Below are 16,790 nucleotides of genomic sequence, written 5' to 3'. Positions count from 1 at the left end.
ATTAACAAGTTGTTCGTGGAATGTTTGAGTTTGGAGAGAAGTTGCCTTTATTGTAAAACTATTCGAAAGTTTTATACACACTCTCAGGCTTGCAGTCGCTTTGCAAAAATCGCTGTCTGATCAAAATATTGCAAGTTTTCAAAGAAAAACTGTGATTTGAGCCACGCCTCTTTCCTTCGCACCATTCAACCGTCTAGCCTTAGCCGTTTTCTAACTGAGCTTAAAAGCGACCAAGTCGCATGTTTAATGTTACTTGACCGTATAATTTTATATCATAGGCTAACTGTACCATTTATACATACAGAAACCCACAGTTTATACACAAAACAAATTACAATCATGTGAGTAATATATCGGTTATTATTGTCTGTCTGTTCATAATGTGAGATAAATAGGGAATGCAATAGTTTGTGGCGATTACAAGTCTCGCACATATTCTCTTTAAAGGAGAAGCATAAGTGAAGATTTTACTGTAATTGTGATGATTTCTTAAAACTCGTTTCGGGAGGGATACAAATATGTTAGGCCAAAAAAAAAAGTCTCCGGTTTCTGGTATGGAGCTTGTCCAAAAAGTGGTGCGGCGACGCGGCTTTTTTTTTTTTTTTTACCTGACTTTTTTGCTTCAAATGTCGGCTGATGACTGCAAATGGTGCCCGACTAAACTTAGTGCAAATATATGGGAGTCCAGAGAGGCCACATAAAGCTTATTCTCGATCATAACCCCATCTAAAAACACGTTAAAATTGTGCAGCAGCAGGATTCCAGTCAAACCAGTGAGTTTGGCGGTTTTGAGACATCATCTTTCATTGAAAAATTTTTTTTTTCATTTTGCAGACGCGCATGGCTACGGCGACGCGCGCGCATACCAGAAACCGGAGACTTTTTTGGGGGCCTTATGTAAGGTAATGTCTTTTGTCAATTATACGCCCACTCTGCCAAATCTCCCAAGTGTATTATAAAAATTAAATGTCTTGTATTTGAGGTTGTGACAGTACTTAAAGTCACAAATTGTATTATGAAGATGATATGCTTATTCACCTTAATTTACTTGTCTATGCTAAACAATATAATGCAAATACTAAGTGGCAAAGTATAGAATTGTTTTCATAAAACAAGTATTTTTGAAAAGCAAGAAACACACAAATAATTAGTCATCTCCATAAAACTGCGTCGAAAAAAAATCCTACATAAAATAATTGCATAATGCGATATTCATCAGTTCGGTCCGAGTGCAAATATTATATAAAGTCGGTTGTTTTTACATGTAATCATGCCAGGAATGGTGAATATTAACTTGATAAAGCCGACTTGACCTGGAATTTATTGGAATTCAACCCGCTCACGTCGACTTTGACCAAAACCCCGACATAAAGTATTGTTTGCTATACTGCGCACCATTATGTAGTGTTTGGCTTAGGGTCAAATGTCAACTGCAATACGCGGTGATTAGCGGATTGGTGGATTTTATTTGCTTTTGGCGGGAGCACTCGATCGCAGACCTTTAGACGAGCGTCGCGTATGATATATGAATGTGCTTGATAGTATACTGCTTTACAAAAGGAAGAATCATGAAATGTATTCGCGGATTGGTAATAAGGGAGATATCGGTGGAATATATGTCGCCCTCTGTTGACAAGTGACAAAAACTGACACGAAATTATTGCAATTTGCGTAAAATACCTTTGCTTTTAATAAACCTCAAATTCCCACTTCCCAAGCGGATTCGCATTTCAAGTGCATCGGAACGAAATTGTAAAGATAAAATATAAACGAATTATAAATATCGATTGAATAAACCATGCAACGAACGCTATACGAGAGATACGACCCAAGAATAATAATATTTCAAGTTAATTTGCTTTTTGTAGAATTAGGTGGATTACTTTTCAATTGAGATATTCCACATACAGTAAAACAATCAGCCACAGATAAGTGAAAGAATAAAGCAGTTTCAAATGTTGATGATAAAGAGAAACGGGAAACGGAAAGATATATTTTATTTTGGGAATACAAATGTTTTATTTTTACCTCATTAGTGTTCACAACTTGCATTTACTTATAGGAATCTACCGCTCCAGTTATACACACAGCTATCATAGCAGTACAATCACACACAAATCTAAATTAATCAAATAAAACATTAAAACATATTGACTTTCTCGTTAAACTTTCTGAGAAGATTAATGTTCGGTTTACAAAACAATGTACAAACTGAGCAATATTTTTGCAACTACTTCCGACTTATTACTTGAAAGCTTCTGTAACATTTAATCGATGGGAACATTTCTACAAATCGTCTATGATGAGTATCTCTTTTGCAAAAATTAAGGTACATAATATCAGCCAGTGAAAAACTCAATAGGCTACAAAGCATACGACTTGAGATTAAGAAATAATTGCATTTACACAACGTACAAAGAAATCAATTTTGACTTTTTTTCAACTCTGTAAAATTATGTATCCATAAAGTGAATTTTTTTTCGTACATAACACCAAAATGAAATAAAAATTCAGTTAATATGTCCCTCTCTTCTTGCATTCTATTAATTGTATATGTAATCAATTTTGTTTATCAATAGCAAGCTATTAACCAGCCAGTGGCTACAGCTAAAACAAAGCGAGCAAAACAGATATAACATACGAAAAGGCTGGCTGCATTTGTATTTTTCTACTGCAGCAGCCTCAAAAACAACCAAAAATCGACAACAGTGTCTAGTCTAGTCTACCTTCTTATCCAATCCAACCATCTCGGCGCTCATCTCCCACAAGCGGCGGGCGTTCTCGCTGTTCACGGACTGCTTGTTGGTCTTGGCAGGAACGCAGTCACTGAAAAGATCAAAAGGAACAAACGAAAAACGAGGGTTGTCACTCAGTTTCACTTACTAAGCATTTCATTTTTGTCATAGCTAAAAGAAGCGACATGAAATTGGGCCCGGGGGTAAAGCCTGTGCAAGCACAAAATGCACAAAAAAGTTGCTAGTAAAGTTTAGCACGCACGTTATCCATTTTGATGTCCACAACTATCGAAGTAGTAATGTTCTGCAAAATGGCAACTTTCAAGGCTCATGGACCATTGCACAACAGTGAGTCCTTTTGTGAGCTCGATACAAAGTCATGCATCCGCTGCAAGCCCGATGGATATCATGGAAACGACCATATCGCTTAAGATAATCCAGGCTAGAAGCATACCGTGTGCCTCTGAATGCTTTGAAAAATAAAGCCTTTTTTTCATAGTAGGCCTACTCTTGTCACTATCATCATCGTGTCACCAACCTGTAGTACTGGCCAGTAGTGTTCTTCAGTTCCTCAGACACGGCCAAGTGGATGGTGGTCTGCGCGCCCTGCACAGCCGTCTTACGGAAGAAATTACCGATGGGAGAGCACATGATGATCCTGAAGAAGATTCGCCATGGGAGGCTCATAGCGCATATAGCCTGCTGCGTGTGGCGCGTGAGCTCAGTCTCGATAGTTCCTGGATGCAAGGAGTTGGCTGTCACCTGAGTACCTATGAAGCCGATTAAGAGATCAAAAATTACGTAAAATCGTTAACTTTGGGGTCAAGTTGAACTTATATTTGAATGCCCTACCTCTCACTGTTTTATGACTTCGATTTCGAAACTTGCTTGCGTGCCAAATCTATGCTGTAAACTATTGTGATAAATTTGGTTTCTTTTGCGCTATCTCAAAAGCCATCGGAAGATTTTAAGTATGCTAATTAAAATCGACTGCCTAATAGGTCGGTATTTGGCCGTGACGCAGACTCGGGGCTCAGCTATAATTATATAGGTGTATCCCCTAGATGGTCCAAAGGAGTAGAGTTTTCCTCAATCCATATACATTTCAGTACGTCTTTAAAAACCTGCATTTGAAACGATGAAACGATGCATCTGTTTCACACGCTACCTTACCTTTGAGACGTTTCGCTAACTCAACGGTGAAGAGAACGTTGGCCAGTTTGCTCTGCCCGTAGGCCACCATCGGGTCGTAGTTCTTCTCCAGGTTGATGTCATCCCAGAACATCTTGGCGTTATTGAAGTCGTGGGCAAGGGAGGATACGTTGACGATGCGAGCAGGGGCGGAGGATTTGATGAGATCCAGCAGGAGATTGGTCAAAAGGAAGTGGCCCAGATGATTTACACCAAGCTGCATCTCAAACCCATCTTCTGTCTTCAGCGGTGGGCACATCATGATTCCTGTACACGGATTCATGACAAAGAAAGTGAATTAAGCCATGGTTTTTGATCAACAGACTCAGAGGGAATATAGAAAAACATAATGTAAATTTACGTAAAGGTTAATTCAAAAACTGTCATTAGAATGTATTCTAGTGAAACACAGAAGTTAACGTATAGGCCTACGTGTTGAAAAAAAATGTATAGCTCACTAACAGTTATGGAGGGTAATCATTTCTATTTCATTGCCTTTGACTTACTTTGTTGCATGTCAAAAGGCCATTGATGTATTCTTTACCTGCATTGTTGATGAGTATATCCAGCTTTTTCACCTCTGCCTTGATCTTCTTGGCGCACTCTCTCACCGAGGCAAGAGAAGCCAGGTCTAGTTTGCGTACCGTCACCTTGTTGTTACCCGTGGCTGTACGAATCTCAGAGGCGGCTGCTTCGGCTTTGGGCAGATCACGGCAGGCTATGATCACACGAGCACCTGGAAGGGTCAAAACAAGACTAGGAATCGCGAATTTTGTATTTCAGCAAGACCTTAATTCATCTGCGGTAGCAGAAGCAGACATGAGTTTTGACTACTACAGGTTGCGACATAATGTCATGCTGCTGGGGCTACCTCACTGTTATTTTTGCTATTGCTGCTGCTTGTGTTTCTTTGCATTGTGCATAATTGTTGCTGATGGGGATACGATGGTGATACTTTGCAGTCGCAACTGCTGCTGTTGCCGTTAGCTACTTATTGGCGAATCGCAATTTTCTTGTCCTGTTGCTGCTCTTCTTGCTACTGCTGTGTTTTGGTCTTATACGCGGCATGCCAATCAGCTTTGTTGCTACTGTTTTGTGCTTGCTAGTTGGTTGGCTTTCTTGCTTATTACTTGCTTGTTTGATTGATGTCCTTAAACAGAAGAATATATCTACCTCGTCTGGCCATGTCCTTTGCTGTCTCCTTGCCAATGCCACTGTTGGCTCCTGTGATGACAACCGTCTTGCCGTCCAGGCGAGCATTGCTGTAGCACCATCCACCTGCCACCCATCTCCGCACAAGCCACAAGACCACAACGACACCTGTAAAGACATTCAAACGAAGATCCACAGAAAGAAAGGTAGCAAGTCAATGGTCAAGACAAGTTTTGTCCAGTTAATTTCACCGCCAAGAAAGAATTATTATAGATAAACTATAATGACAATCAATTGGCTTACGTATATGCCCATCCATCAACCAACCCAATAGACCATTATCATGTAGGGGCATCTTGATTTTTCCCATTCAAATCAACGTGACCAAAGCGAGGCTGGAAGGGAAAAATAGTCTGGTTCCTTTTTTGGCACAAAATAAATTATCATTCAGTACTGTTTTTGGATAATTATTCTTACAGGTAACATGACTGAAATGGTGGCAGCCATGATGAAGGCCTATGAGAAGGAACATTACAAGCAATAGATCTGCGTCGAGTTGCAGGTCAGACCCGAAAGTCTCAGTTTAGGACATTTTTCGTCGGGGAGCCTGTCAGTCAGTCAGTGACTCAGTCAGTCAGTCAAAGGACAGTAGGCTGGTCATTGGGTCCGACATTGTACCATTAAAACAAACTATTAACTCACCGACAACCACCGACGCAGCAATTGCAGGGTCCACGCTCCTACCGAAGATATCCAGCTTGTTCATGGTTTGTTTAGGTTGTAACGCTATTACGCCACTCAGAAATATTCCTATATCTGCCTATCAGTGTTTTATTCTGAGGTCAGTGGCTCCGTTCTCTTGAAGGCAAAGTAACCTATACATAGATGAGAAAATAAAGTAAACATTCGGTTGAAACCAAGAGAAAATGGATTTTCATTCACCAATTTACACAAAACATTGCGCACAACAATTATTGAAGCATAATTTCCATACTAATGGTGGTGGAATATACCTCCTGAAAATTAACTACATTTACGAATTGGTTTCTTCCCATATCCATTAGACCGTCTTCTTCATATTGGGGCAAGCGACAGCTGGTAAAACGTTTAAACGTTCAATGAACGGGCGGGGCAAGAGCATTTTCTGAGCGTTTTAACGCTTGTGTTGAAATCTGTACTTTCGAAGCAGCATATTTTCGTTGAAAATTAGGCCTGTGGTGATACAGCTAAAATATACCTACCTTGAAAATATCACCAAATTTTTCGGTGGGTATTCACAATTGAATGCATCAGCTGCATGTGTGCAACAGGAAAAATCTGCCTTTATAAATTATAGACTCCCCAGACAAAAAAATGCGCTTGGTCATTCCGCGTGTCTGACCTATCAACCTTTAGACTCACATCGACGAATCGAAAGCGTCCAGACTCAATGATAACGATGGCAGTATGCTATCCGAATAAGTTCAATGTTAATCATTCATTACACTCAAGCACGCAGACGCAGATAATGTCTTGAACAAAGTGCGAAACTGGTGTCGAGGTAGACCTAAGGTTTACATAACCTGTGGCCTCTTTGCAGGGTCGGAAACCTTTTTGTCAAGGAGAGCCTTGCTGTCAAAAAGGAACTCAAACTAGAGGACTGATCTCCGACCTATCTCCCTCCCAGTTCTTTGCGTCTTGAAATACAAAGCAATTACACTTGTTCAAGGCAATTTTCAGGGAGAAAACATTAGGGATATCTACTTTGATGCAATTAATGTACTGAAGAGTTGGGAAAATGTTCATTGTTTTCCCAAACGGTTCCTTAAGGCCTAATGACAGTGTTGCACCCAGGATTTGGTTTTTGAGGGGGCTCACAATTTGTTTTGCAATTTTTTGAAGGTTTTTTTTTTGGGGGGGGGCGGACTATTTTGACGTTGGTGGCACCACTTACCCCTCTATTATACTACTCGAAAATAGGCAACATAATATCACCATGAGGTCAAATCGTGGGACTAAAACAATATACCCCCCCCCAAAAAAAAATGACAACCTCTTGGAGGGGGGCTCAAGCCCCCCAGCTCAAGCCCCCTTTTTTTTTGGGTGCACCACTGCCAAGTGCTTGCAGCATTCGGTCGGCGCCAAGTTAAAGTTGCCTCTGAAAATTATCTCATGTGACTTGGCCTTTAGTAGACCCATGTGGATGCAGGATGTCATTATCGCTTTATAGAAGCCGTACACGTTAATGGTCACAAATATTATTTTTTTTACAAATGACTGTATAGATTCTCAGCATTGTCGGCTGACTGAGCAAAAACAAAATCCAAACTTCGCATAATGAATAGACAGAGTTGAAAACATTAAAGGTGACGAAGCCTCTAAAATTTCACAACTCGTCCATCCAGCTACCTGCACGTGACCTGTGACGTGATGGTGAAGAACCTTTCTCGGGAACTGTCGATTAGGGTTCCATGACCTTTTGTTTGACGTGGAATAGTAGTAGGTAGACTGTACCTTAAAGTCTATGACATTGCAAAAATGGCTGAGGCATGTGTACATAACAAAATGACTGAATGGCCACATCATGATGCAGGACCAAGTCCGTGTGTGCGGGTCGGGGACCTTTTTTCGGTCGGTGGAGTTTGAACTCAGTGAACTGAATGGCTTCTTTTATGGCAGTCATACATTTGGCCTTTTTGTGAGGTAGGCAGACCTTTTCATTAAGTAGATTTTGCACATGGTGGTGAAACTGCAAAATCACTATTACTCTCAAGGGTTGTTCACAGTCCGGCTTAACTTTGAACAAAATAGCGATGTCATGAAAGAAGTTGACAACGAACTTGAAATGGTAGTAAATGTTTTTCTTCGTTGCCGAAATTTTAAATTTTGAGCATTATTTTATTGGTATACTGTTTATGACTCGTACTATTTTCATGTCCCTGTAAATATGATCTTCAGTTTTCTTTATTGCTTGTTAATCCACGTATTGCACAATAGTCGTATCAAATTTTGATGTTCTATTTTCCATTTTGTCTTTTTTGGGGGGGGGATCAGATTTATGTGATATTTTCCGTCAAAGGATATTCACCCCATAAATGTTCTCGCCATTTTGAAAATACACAATTTCCCGAGACAAACTATCACAAAATTGAGATGACAAGAAGAAAAGTCCATACGAAATTCTCATTCAGAACATAATTTTTTTTTTTTTTGTAATAGTAGCGTAATTGCCTAATAAAGAGCCAGTGGCTAGTAGTGAGCTCTAAACAATTAAACAGTTTGTGACTAACAAAACATGGTAATATTTCAGCAAAATTTATAAAATCTAACAAACAAAATTATAGCTTTTGTCTCCAAGCATTTGATACTGCTGCCTATATCACTGCGTTTAAAACTATCTTTGCAAGCATAATAAAATTTCAATAAATCTAATTTCTCTCTTGTTTGCTCTTGTAAATGTATCTTATTTACAAGAATATCTAAAACACAATACGCTGTGTTATTGAAATATTTCCTGATCCACAAATCTGTAGTTGTCCTGTATTTAAAAATGGTTTACTTATTTTTAAACAATCTTTGTAATACCTCAAAGGGAAACATGATTTGTATTGGGACCAGAAGTTTGTCTTGCATCCACTTTGAATGACCTTTCCAATATAGTAGAGGTAAAACTACATTGTACATGTATTTGGTTTTCCTTTTTTTTTGGTATAACAAACTACATTAATTCATCAGGTTTTCCAAAGTTACCTAACCTCCACAATACAGCACAAGATTATAAATCGTATTAGGATAAAATTTATTAAAATATGAAAAATAATTTCCATGCTATGATTTCATTTTATTTTTGGTAAAATAGATTTTGTCACATGACAACAAAATATGATGCCATCCATGAATTAAGGAATTGTTTTAATAATAAAAGGGAATTTTTTTACATGGTCTGTGATTTACTTCCCATTTTATTTCATCGAACAGGAGAATTTAATTTCTATCTCAAATCTACCGACTAATCTAATCTTGAAGCAAAAACATCAAAAAATTCCCAGTAACATCTTATTGAAAATACACATCTTCGGAATCCACCACGAGAACAGACTCAAATATCACCATACACAATTCCCTACCTAAGTTGATTTCAAACCACCACATCCACAAGGTGCTTACACAAAAAGTTTGATAAAAAAAAGAGAAATAAAGTCCCAATGTTTTACTTGAGATTTATGTTTTTGTCCCAACTACAGTTTGGAATTTCTGTACTATTGTTGGGACTGTACAAACAGTAGTTGGGACTGCCCAAACTATAGTTGAGACATTTGATTTAGTTTGGGCGTAACAACTCCAATCAACTACATAATATGAAGGGAACGTTTTGCAATTGATGTGAGAATTCTTGTTGGCACACTTGAGCCTAATCACAAAACAGATCAGAGTGTGTGACAAACTGCCAAGTTGAATTTCTAGAAAAGTAGAATCTATTTACGCAGTGGCTTAAACCAGTTTGTGCAAAAATTCCACATTGATCTTTTATAATTATGTACAATGTGATAAAAATGGAAATTATTGAGAAAAGTACAATTCCCCTTGACTTCTCTGTCATTCCTTATTTCTCCGAAATAGTCAGAGCAATTTCAAACTCAATGGGTAACAATCACAGGATGCACAACCCAAAATTATCTAATAAGATTCCCAATTCGATTCACTAATTCTATCATGAAGTCCTACAAAGTGTGCTAAAAGACTACGACAGGCAACCAAACTAATAAACTATATAAACTAATACAGAAGTATAATCACCACGGTCCTACAACGATACAACCACAGACTATCGCAAGCATTTTTTCACCCACGTCTGGCTTCCAAAGTCTAACCAAATCCTCTTGTCATTGTCATTGCAACTCCATGTCACGTTGGTAAATTTTCACAATCATGTTTGTTTTAGGGGTCAGTAAATACATATTCAGAAATAATATCTGTAAATGTGGCCTATGATGTAAGTTCACCAACAAATTAGACCAAAGAATTTCATCAAACCAGGGATCCTTCGCACACTGCTTTTTTTCCCCAGCTTGAGTTACGTTACAAATCAACTACAGGGTTCCAACAGAAATCTAAAAATAAAATCCCATGACTTTTCCTTGATTTTCCATGATAGCTTTAAATTCCAGAATTTTCCAGGATTTTTCCATGCCTGTGGGAACCCAGCAACGATAGTTGACCACTGGTCCGTAATCACACTTTGTTGTAGGTCACATTTAAATTACATTGCTTCTTTGGCAGTAACACACATGTGTGTACAGGGAGGGGCTTTCATTCTTTTCCATGTAAGTGGCAAACCGTAGCCATGTAATTTAGGTCCTGCCTTAATCGATTGAATCAGAGGGTAGATACTCAGGAAATCAGAAGTAAAAACTAAACTCTCGTGACAGTAATGAGGTTAGGACCCATACAATTAATTCTCCCCTTTTCAATTTGGCCTACCTCCAACCTAGACAGCTCCCTGGTGTAGACGTCGATGCTGTCTTGGTCATAGAGGACAAAATACACCTGCTTGAGAGACGAGGACATAACGGTCACAAAGTACTTGCTGATGGTCTGCAGGATGGTCTCAGCTGCAGTCTGTTTGGGAAACCCATTCCTGAAGCAGAGAGAAAATTTTCATCATTAAGGAATGAAATATGTAGGAAGTTATCATGGAGACATGGATGCATTTCACATGAGGTGAGATTTCCAATGATACAAAACTTGTTAAATTGAGACTCCTGTTCAAGACTTGAGACTTGAATGAAGGCATGCCCTAAAAGGGGTGAGACATGGATTAAAACTTGCTCTCAAAGAGTTCAGAGTTGAAGGAAGACTTTCTGTCAAAGACTTGAGACTTGAAATGAGACTTGTTCTAAAGACTTGAAACCTGAATCGAGTTTTGCTCTCACAGAGTTGGGACTTGAATTGGGACTTTCTCTCAAAGACTTGAGGTATGAGATGAGACTTGTTCTCAAATGGTTGAGACTTGAATGAAGATTTTCAAAGACAAAGAAACCCTTCTGATCGCCGACATGGTTCCAGAACAGAACGCAATTCCACTTCGGACCTCCGATCTCGCGGGGATCCGAGAGAAGTGCAACACACAATTTCTCTTCCAACAATGGACTCGCATTCGACAACACGCATTCATAAGGCTCCAGTACTGCTGGATGGTGATCCTAATCGGTCGAGAAACCAAGCCGATATGAGTAGGCACCCTTCGAACAGGACACAGCTTTCCTCACAGGCATCACAAGATACGCTTCCTCCATCAACATCACCGAGTCGTCCTTCTCATGTTATCATATCTGATGCGTCACAGGCCCACCATAATTTAGACAGGAGTCGAGAAGACAGTACCAAGAAACGCTCCTCCTACACTTCCGCCATTGAAAACCAGCAAGATGCAGAGTGGCAACAAATTGCACCATCGGCACCCTCCTCAAGACGATATCACAGCGAGAAAGTTGCAAGAGAGGAAAGACCAAAGAAGATGAAGCCATGTCTGGCTTATCATCACCTTGAACATGTCGAAGACGCTGAAGACGAATTTGGGTCAGACAAACACAGACTCGAGACTTTTGTTTGAGACCAAATTAAACTTTCATCACGCAGGAACCAAAATCAATTGGTCAGTTAGCATGTAAACGTTTGCCTCAAGGACATTGGCAGGTCCTATCTTTGGAGGGCGCCTTTTAGGGAGATACGGAGATGAATTAACAAGTTATTCGTGGAATGTTTGGAGAGAAGTTGCCCTTATTGTAAAACTATTCGAAATTTGTATACATACTCTCGGGATTGCAGTCGCTTTGCAAAAATCGCTGTCTGATCAAAGTATTGCAAGTTTTGAAAGAAAAACTGTGATTTGAACCACGCCTCTTTCCTTCGCGCCATTCAACCGTCTAGCCTTAGCCATTTTCTAACTGAGCTTAAAAGCGACCAAGTCGCATGTTTAATGTTACTTGACCGTATAATTTTATATCATAGGCTAACTGTACCATTTATACATATACAGAAACCCACAGTTTATACACAAAACAAATTACAATCATATGAGTAATGTATCGGTTATTATTGTCTGTTCATAATGTGAGATAAATTGGGAATGCAATAGTTTGTGGCGATTACAAATTTCGAATAACTTCTGTCATACTTCACAAAACAGTTTAAGTTGTGCGTAAGAAAAGTACGCTTTTCACGTCATTATGACGTAAATCGTTAAGTCTCGCACATATTCTCTTTAAAGGTGAAGTATAAGTCAAGATTTTGCTGTAATTGTGATGATTTCTTAAAACTCGTTTCGGGAGGTATACAAATATGTTATGTAAGGTAATGTCTTTTGTCAATTATACGCCCACTCTGCCAAATCTCCTAAGCGTATTATAAAAATTAAATGTCTTGTATTTGAGGTTGTGACAGTACTTAAAGTCACAAATTTTATTATGAAGATGATATGCTTAGTAACCTTAATTTACTTGTCTATGCTAAACAATATAACAATATAGTATAGAATTGTTTTCATAAAACAAATATTTTTGAAAAGCAAGAAACACGCAAATAATTAGTCATCTCCATAAAACTGCGTCGAAAAAAAATCCTACATAAAAATAATTGCATAATGCGATATTCATCAGTTCGGTCCGAGAGCAAATATTATATAAAGTCGGGTGTTTTTACATTTACACACGCCAGGGATGGTGAATATTAACTTGAGTAAGCCGACTTGACCTGGAATTTATTGAAATTAAACCCGCTCACGTCGACTTTGACCAAAACCCCGACATAAAGTATTGTTTGCTATACTGCGCACCATTATGTAGTGTTTGGCTTAGGGTCAAATGTCAACTGCAATATACACGGTGATAAGCGGATTGGTGGGTTTTATTTGCTTTTTGCGGGAGCACTCGATCGCAGACCTTTAGACGAGCGTCGCGTATGATATATGAATGTGCTTGATAGTATACTGCTTTACAAAAGGAAGAATCATGAAATGTATTCGCGGATTGGTAATGAGGGAGATATCGGTGGAATATATGTCGCCCTCTGTTGAGAAGTGACGAAAACTGACACGAAATTATTGCAATTTGCGTAAAATACCTTTGCTTTTAATAAACCTCAAATTCCCACTTCCCAAGCGGATTCGCATTTCAAGTGCATCGGCACGTAATTGTAAAGAAAAAATATAAACGAATTATAAATATCGATTGAATAAACCATGCAACGAACGCTATACGAGAGATACGACCCGAGAATAATAATATTTCAAGTTAATTTGCTTTTTGTAGCATTACGTGGATTACTTTTCAATTGAGATATTCCACATACAGTAAAACAATCAGCCACAGATAAGTGAAAGAATAAAGCAGTTTCAAATGTTGATGATAAAGAGAAACGGGAAACGGAAAGATATATTTTATTTTGGGAATACAAATGTTTTATTTTTACCTCATTAGTATTCACAACTTGCATTTACTTATATAGGAATCTACCGCTCCAGTTATACACACAGCCATCATAGCAGTACAATCACACTCAAATCTAAATCAATCAAATAAAACATTAAAACATTTTGACTTTCTCGTTAAACCTTCTGAGAAGATTAATGTTCGGTTTACAAAACAATGTACAAACTGAGCAATATTTTTGTAACTACTTCCGACTTATTATTTGAAAGCTTTTGTAACATTTAATCGATAGGAACATTTCTAAAAATCGTCTATGATGAGTATCTCTGTTGCAAAAAATAAGGTACATAATACCAGCCAGTGAAAAACTCAATAGGCTACAAAGCATATGACTTGAGATCAAGAATTAATTGCATTTACACAACGTACAAAGAAATCAATTTTGACTTTCTTTTAACTCTGTAAAATTATGTATCCATAAAGTGAATTTTATATGGTACATAACACCAAAATGACATACAAATTCAGTTAATAAGTCCCTCTCTCCTTGCATTCTATTGAATGTATATGTAATCAATTTTGTTCATCAATAGCGAGCTATTAACCAGCCAGTGACTAGAGCTAAAACATAGCGAGCAAAAACGATAAAATTATAACATACGAAAAGGCTGGCTGCATTTGTATTTTTCTACTGCAGCAGCCTCAAAAACAACCAAAAATCGACAACAGTACAGGGCGTGTTAGTCTCCGACTGCGCACATTTTTTTTAAAATAACGTCTAAGATACCAAACACTGCATAACAGTGTCTAGTTTAGTCCACCTTCTTATCCAATCCAACCATCTCGGCGCTCATCTCCCACAAGCGGCGGGCGTTCTCGCTGTTCACGTACTGCTTGTTGGTCTTGGCAGGAACGCACTCACTGAAAAGATCAAACGAAAAACGAAGGTTGTCACTCAGTTTCACTTACTAAGCATTTCATTTTTGTCATAGCTATAAGAAGTGACATGAAATTGGGCCCGGGGTAAAGCCTGTGCAAGCACAAAATGCATAAAAAAAAGTTGCTAGTAAAGTTTAGCACGCACGTTATCCATTTTGATGTCCACAAATATCGAAGTAGTAATGTTCTGCAAAATGGCAACTTTCAAGGCTCGTGAACCATTGCAAAACAGTGAGTCCTTTTGTGAGCTCAAGGGCGGATCCAGGGGGGGGGCCAAAGGGGGCCATGCCCCCCCCCCCCAAAAAACGAAACCAATTTTTATTTTTTTTATGTGACATCGCAATAAAGGCAGGCAATGAGTACACCACGATCTTTTCCTCAAAAAAACATTGGTTAAAGTGGTCAGAAATTGCCTCAGATCGCACCACAGAGCATCTAGAATCCAAAAAATTTTCGGGGCCCTTAAGCGGGCCCCGAACCCCACGCCGTAATTTTTTTGACCCACTTTTTGGGAGGACCAAATTTTTTTTGGCCCCCCAAAAAATTGTGTTCTGGATCCGCCCTTGTGTGAGCTCGATACAAAGTCATGCATCCGCTGCAAGCCCGACGGATATCATGGCAACGACCATAATCAAATAAGATAATCCAGGCTAAAAGCATACCGTGTGCCTCTGAATACTTTGAAAAATAAAGACATTTTTTTCATAGTAGGCCTACTCTTGTCACTATCATCATCGTGTCACCAACCTGTAGTACTGGCCAGTAGTGTTCTTCAGTTCCTCAGACACGGCCAAGTGGATGGTGGTCTGCGCGCCCTGCACAGCCGTCTTACGGAAGAAATTACCGATGGGAGAGCACATGATCCTGAAGAAGATTCTCCATGGAAGACTCATGGCCTTCTGCGTGTGGCGCGTGAGCTCAGTCTCGATAGTTCCTGGATGCAAGGAGTTGGCTGTCACCTGAGTACCTATGAAGTCAATTAAGAGATCAAATATTGCGCAAATAAACAATCGTTAACTTTGGGGTTTGAATTTATATTTGAATGTCCAACCTCTCCCTGTTTTATGACTTCGATTTTGAAACTTACTTGAGTGCCAAATCTATACTGTAAATTATTTTGATCCATCATAGTTGGTTTGTTTTGAGCTATCTCAAAGGCCATCGGAAGATTTAAGTATATATTCTTAAAATCGACTGCCTAGAGACGTTTCTGTAGGTCAGTATTTGGCCGTGGGCGGACTTGGGGCTCAGCTTTAGGTACTGGATGGTCAAAGGGGAGAGGAGTAAAGTTTATCTCAACCCGTACATCTATGTCTTTAAAACCCTGCATTAATGAGGAAACAATACATCTGCACGCTACTTTACCTTTGAGACGTTTCGCTAGCTCAACGGTGAAGAGAACGTTGGCCAGTTTGCTTTGCCCGTAGGCCGCCACCGGGTCGTAGTTCTTCTCCAGGTTGATGTCATCCCAGAACATCTTGGCGTTATTGAAGTCGTGGGCGAGGGAGGATACGTTGACGATGCGAGCAGGGGCGGAGGATTTGATGATATCCAGCAGGAGATTGGTCAGAAGGAAGTGGCCCAGATGATTGACACCAAGCTGCATCTCGAACCCATCTTCTGTCTTCAGCGGTGGGCACATCATGATTCCTGTACACGGATTCATGACAAAGAAAGTGAATAAAGTCATGGTTTTTGATCAACAGACTCAGAGGGAATATAGAAAAACATAATGTAAATTTACGTGAAGGTTACATCAAAAACTGTCATTAGAATTTATTCTAATGAAACACAGAAGTTAACGTATACGTGTTGAAAAAAAATGTATAGCTCACTAACAGTTATGGAGGGTAATCTTTCTATTTCATTGCCTTTGACTTACTTTGTTGCATGTCAAAAGGCCATTGAAGTATTCTTTACCTGCATTGTTGATGAGTATATCCAGCTTTTTCACCTCTGCCTTGATCTTCTTGGCGCACTCTCTCACCGAGGCAAGAGAAGCCAGGTCTAGTTTGCGTACCGTCACCTTGTTGTTACCCGTGGCAGTACGAATCTCAGAGGCGGCTGCTTCGGCTTTGGGCAGATCACGGCAGGCTATGATCACACGAGCACCTGGAAAAGTCAAAACAAGACTAGGAATCGCGAATTTTGTATTTCAGCAAGACCTTAATTCATCTGCGGTAGCAGAAAAGCAGACAGCAGTTTTGACTACTGCAGGTTGCGACATAATATCATGCTGCTGGGGCTACCTTACTGTTATTTTTGCTATTACTGCTGCTTGTGTTTCTTTGCATTGTGCATAATGTTGCTGATGGGGATACGATGGTGATACTTTGCAGTCGCAACTGCTACTGTTGCCGTTAGC

The 16,790-nt window shown here is 39.3% G+C and overlaps 2 protein-coding genes across 2 annotated transcripts; both read right to left on the bottom strand.

The window, feature by feature from the left end:
• Positions 1 to 2,717: 2,717 nt before the first annotated feature.
• LOC119731805 (retinol dehydrogenase 12-like) lies at positions 2,718 to 5,906 on the bottom strand. The gene is made up of 6 exons (XM_038205077.1): positions 5,781 to 5,906; positions 5,100 to 5,246; positions 4,471 to 4,662; positions 3,909 to 4,193; positions 3,274 to 3,505; positions 2,718 to 2,826 (listed from the first exon to the last, which is right to left on the bottom strand). The coding sequence occupies exons 1-6, from the start codon at positions 5,842 to 5,844 to the stop codon at positions 2,718 to 2,720; spliced, it is 1,029 nt and encodes a 342-aa protein (XP_038061005.1). The 5' UTR covers positions 5,845 to 5,906.
• Positions 5,907 to 14,298: 8,392 nt separating this feature from the next.
• LOC119731804 (retinol dehydrogenase 11-like) lies at positions 14,299 to 16,719 on the bottom strand. The gene is made up of 5 exons (XM_038205076.1): positions 16,680 to 16,719; positions 16,346 to 16,537; positions 15,791 to 16,075; positions 15,173 to 15,392; positions 14,299 to 14,407 (listed from the first exon to the last, which is right to left on the bottom strand). The coding sequence occupies exons 1-5, from the start codon at positions 16,717 to 16,719 to the stop codon at positions 14,299 to 14,301; spliced, it is 846 nt and encodes a 281-aa protein (XP_038061004.1).
• Between the last annotated feature and the right edge of the window lie 71 nt (positions 16,720 to 16,790).

Source organism: Patiria miniata, unplaced genomic scaffold (genome assembly GCF_015706575.1).
Source record: "Patiria miniata isolate m_02_andy unplaced genomic scaffold, ASM1570657v1 HiC_scaffold_24, whole genome shotgun sequence".
Lineage (NCBI taxonomy): Eukaryota > Metazoa > Echinodermata > Asteroidea > Valvatida > Asterinidae > Patiria > Patiria miniata.
Note: the sequence above shows the minus strand (reverse complement) of the source record. Positions and strands in the feature narration are given on the sequence as shown.

Bases quoted from the DNA above. Each gene is read 5' to 3' on its own strand.
- LOC119731805 (XM_038205077.1), bottom strand. From the start codon at position 5,844: ATGAACAAGCTGGATATCTTCGGTAGGAGCGTGGACCCTGCAATTGCT. The intron at 4,194-4,470 runs GTAAAGAATACA...ATCCGTGTACAG, and splicing joins TATACTCATCAACAATGCAG to GAATCATGATGTGCCCACCG. The intron at 2,827-3,273 runs GTTGGTGACACG...TGATCTTTTCAG, and splicing joins ACTACTGGCCAGTACTACAG to TGACTGCGTTCCTGCCAAGA.
- LOC119731804 (XM_038205076.1), bottom strand. From the start codon at position 16,719: ATGCAAAGAAACACAAGCAGCAGTAATAGCAAAAATAACA. The intron at 16,538-16,679 runs GTAAGGTAGCCC...TGACTTTTCCAG, and splicing joins CAGTAATAGCAAAAATAACA to GTGCTCGTGTGATCATAGCC. The intron at 16,076-16,345 runs GTAAAGAATACT...ATCCGTGTACAG, and splicing joins TATACTCATCAACAATGCAG to GAATCATGATGTGCCCACCG.